Raw genomic sequence first — 3,312 nt, 5'->3', positions numbered from 1 at the left:
TTTTTTTTTTTTTTTTTGGTACCGGGAATCAAACTCTGGACTTGGTGCTTGCCAGGCAGGTGCTTATGCCACTGAGCTATATCCCTGGCCTCCTTTTTACTTTTATTTTGAGGCAGGATCTCACTAAATTGCCCCATCTGGGCTCCAATTTGTAAATGTCCTGCCTCAGCCTCCTAAACAGCTGGGATTATCGGCACGTGCCACTGTGCTTGAACTGCCCCCACCTTTTCCTAAGTAAATTCCAGAAAGTGTGTTGCTCATGTGAACTCATAAATTATTCGCTTCTATGGGGAAACAGGCAGAAACTTAATAAATATTAACTCTGCAGTGGCTTATATCTAGATGTCCCACCAAAGCCTCATGTGATCATAGGTGTGAGTACTGGGAGGTGGCTGGATCTAAAGTGTTGATGCTGGGATTAAACTGTAGGATTAAGGGTGCCCCACCCTGGGTGTGGGTGGCACCACCCAAGGGGCAGGTAAATTGCATGGAATATGAAGGGACGGAAAGAAGCTGCTTGGCTACTTCACTGCTGTGCTGCCTTCTGCCTGCTCTGCCGTGAACTGCTTCTCCTCTGCGAGGCCACCCTGCCTTGGAGCAGCCCTCTATGGATGGAAACCTCTACAAACAGTGAGCTAAATAAACCTTCTTTCCTTTCACTTTGGGTGTTGGGTATTTTGTCTCAGCAACAAGAAAAGTAACTAAGACAAACTTCTCAAATAACTGTAAGTAATTTTTTCTAGAGTATAGAGGAAAAAAGTAGCAATGTTTAGGACAATTATATTACACATTATACACAATAGTATATTCTTACTTTAGGCTCCAAAATTTTTTTAACTATAAACCAGGGTTAACAGAACTGAAATTCAAAATAATGAATACATAAAAATCCATCTATGGTGCATGCCCGTAATCCCAGCACTCGGGAGGCTGAGGCAGGAGGATGGTTGTGAGTTTGAGGCCAGCCTGGGCTACAAAGTGAGCTCAAGGCCAGCCTGAACTGCATAGCAAGACCCTATCTCAAAAAAGACAAAAAAAAAAAATTAAAAATCTATTATTTACACAATGTCTTTTATAAAAATACAGCTGTTATTAATATAATTTATTGCAACTGACAAATTAGGAAGTTCATAAGAACTTTAAAGAGACATCTCATATACACCAAGAGACACATGGCTTAGGTTAGAGATCAAAACAAAGTCATATCAGGGCTGGGGATTTAGCTCAGCGGCACAGTGCCTGCCTGGCAAGTGCGAGGTCCTGAGTTTGATTCCCGGTATGGGGCAGTGGGGGGGGGCAAAAACAAACAAACAAACAAAAAAGTTATATCAAAACAAAGGAAGGTGGCAGGATGGCACACGCCTATAATCTCAGCACTCCAGAAGGCTGAGGCAGGAGGACTCCAAGTTTGATCCCAGCCTGGGCAATTCAGCAAGACTCTGTCTCAAAAAAACAAAAGAATTTTTACAAAGGAATATGGATATAGTTTAGTCTAGGGACCCTAGATTCAATCCCCAGTACAATGAATAAATAAATAAATGAAAAGGAACTGCTCCCAAGTGACAGAGATTAGTGAGTACTGTCCCTTTACGCATTTCCCCACATGTACCCCAAACAAACTGATATCAACATTTTCAAAAATCTCAAAAAAAAGAAAATATGCTCTACCTCTTCGGTCTGATTTGCATGATTGTTACTCCGGCAACGGGATCTCCATGGAGCACCGTGTGGATGATGGGAGCCGGGCCCCGCCACCTCGGGAGGCAGCTCGGGTGTATGTTCAATACGCCGCTGGGTCAGAAAACGCAGAAACCTGGGCATCAGTATGCGCTTCACCCTGTAGTCGCTGCCACCTACACTAGCGCGCTACTTTGCATCATTACACTGTCCCGGAAATTTTACAGATCTGACGGCTCTATCTAGTTCTATAGCACCTGAAAGAAAAAGTCAAAGGTAAATTTACTCTGTCCATAAGAAACTCAGGATGCTTAATTAAAAACAGAGCCAGGACAACTATTCATGATTCCCAAGATGCTTTACCAACTCACGCCTGAAGTTTTAAGATAAATTTAAAAATGCATTTATTACTACTTCGAGAACTGCTCAAATCTTCATATGCATCTCACAGACAAGGCAAATTATATTTATACAGTAGTTTGGTCACATAATTTCCATCACCCCAATTTCCATCACTGCTCCTGGGGAATTCATACGTAAAGGGCAGGGAATGAGCAGTAAAAACAAACTGCTGCATATAAAAAGTTTGTCGGGTGGTGCTGAGGCCTGTGGAGAAAAATAAAGCAGAGAAGTGGACAAGAGTGACGGGGGTGGGGGGGTGGGGGGGGATTGCAATTTCAGTTGTGATCTAAGAAGCTTTTGGTGATAAGAAGAAACTAAGCAAAGACCCGAAGGAGTAAGAGAATAAGGAACACAGTCATGAATCACTTAGCAAAGGGGACATACAAGGCAAGGTGACTTGGTCGTGCGACCATCAGAGCGTGCACTTACACAGCCTCAGATGGCCACGGCATCGCACTCACTCTAAGACACCACCGTCAGATATGCAGTCTGCGGTTAGCTGAAATGTCGTTACGCGCCACACAACAGCTACGGAAGAAAGTTTTCTAGGCAGCAGGAAAATTAATACAAAGCTCTTGAAGAAGATAAATGCTCAGCAAATTCAAGGCACAAGGAAACCGGTGTGGCTGGAGTGGTGCGAACCAGGGCAGCTGCCATTTATTGAGACAAACGCTTTGGGAGGTTTTGGGCACCTTGAATGCAAGGTGCCTATTGGACATCAAAACCAGGCTATGGAGCGGGTGGGCACTAGGACCTGAAGGGAGGGCAGGGCTGAGCCGGAGGGACAATCTAGGAGCTGTTGGCACAGATACGGAATTTAAATGCAGGTGGGTAAAAGCCCATTGAGAATGATATTTACTGGGCTGGAGATTTAGCTCAGCGGCAAAAGCGCCTGCCTGGCAAACGCAAGGTCATGAGTTCAGTTCCCGGTACCGGAGAAAAACCCAAAAAAAAAAAAAAAAAAAGATATTTACTTTTACCTTTATTTTTATTTTTTGGTACCAGGAATCGAACTCAGGACCTTGTGTTTGCCAGGTAGGTGCTTGTGCCACTGAGCTATATCCCTGGCCCGAGAATATTTATTTTAAAAAGACTAAAGAACTGCCCTAAGAGGCCCCATGGGCCATGCCCTGGATGCAAAGGAGACCACTGGAGATCGGACTGCCCTCTGAGGTGGAGGCCCCAGAGCTCAGACCCATGCTACCAGTTAGTCCAACAGGAATGAGAGGGCTT

At 44.4% G+C, this 3,312-nt stretch overlaps 1 protein-coding gene across 1 annotated transcript in view; it reads right to left on the bottom strand.

Annotated features, from left to right (window-relative positions):
- Mtfmt (mitochondrial methionyl-tRNA formyltransferase) overlaps positions 1-3,312 on the bottom strand; it is a gene marked incomplete at its 5' end in the record, with an annotated part of 16,342 nt that overhangs the window by 12,012 nt on the left and 1,018 nt on the right. The window contains 1 exon segment of the mRNA XM_013518962.1: positions 1,669-1,791. Within this exon segment, the coding sequence (XP_013374416.1) occupies positions 1,669-1,791 (123 nt within the window).

Source organism: Chinchilla lanigera, unplaced genomic scaffold, assembly GCF_000276665.1.
Source record: "Chinchilla lanigera isolate Chin_1 unplaced genomic scaffold, ChiLan1.0 scaffold00049, whole genome shotgun sequence".
Taxonomy (NCBI): Eukaryota; Metazoa; Chordata; class Mammalia; order Rodentia; family Chinchillidae; genus Chinchilla; species Chinchilla lanigera.
This window is presented reverse-complemented; position numbering and strand designations above follow the sequence as displayed.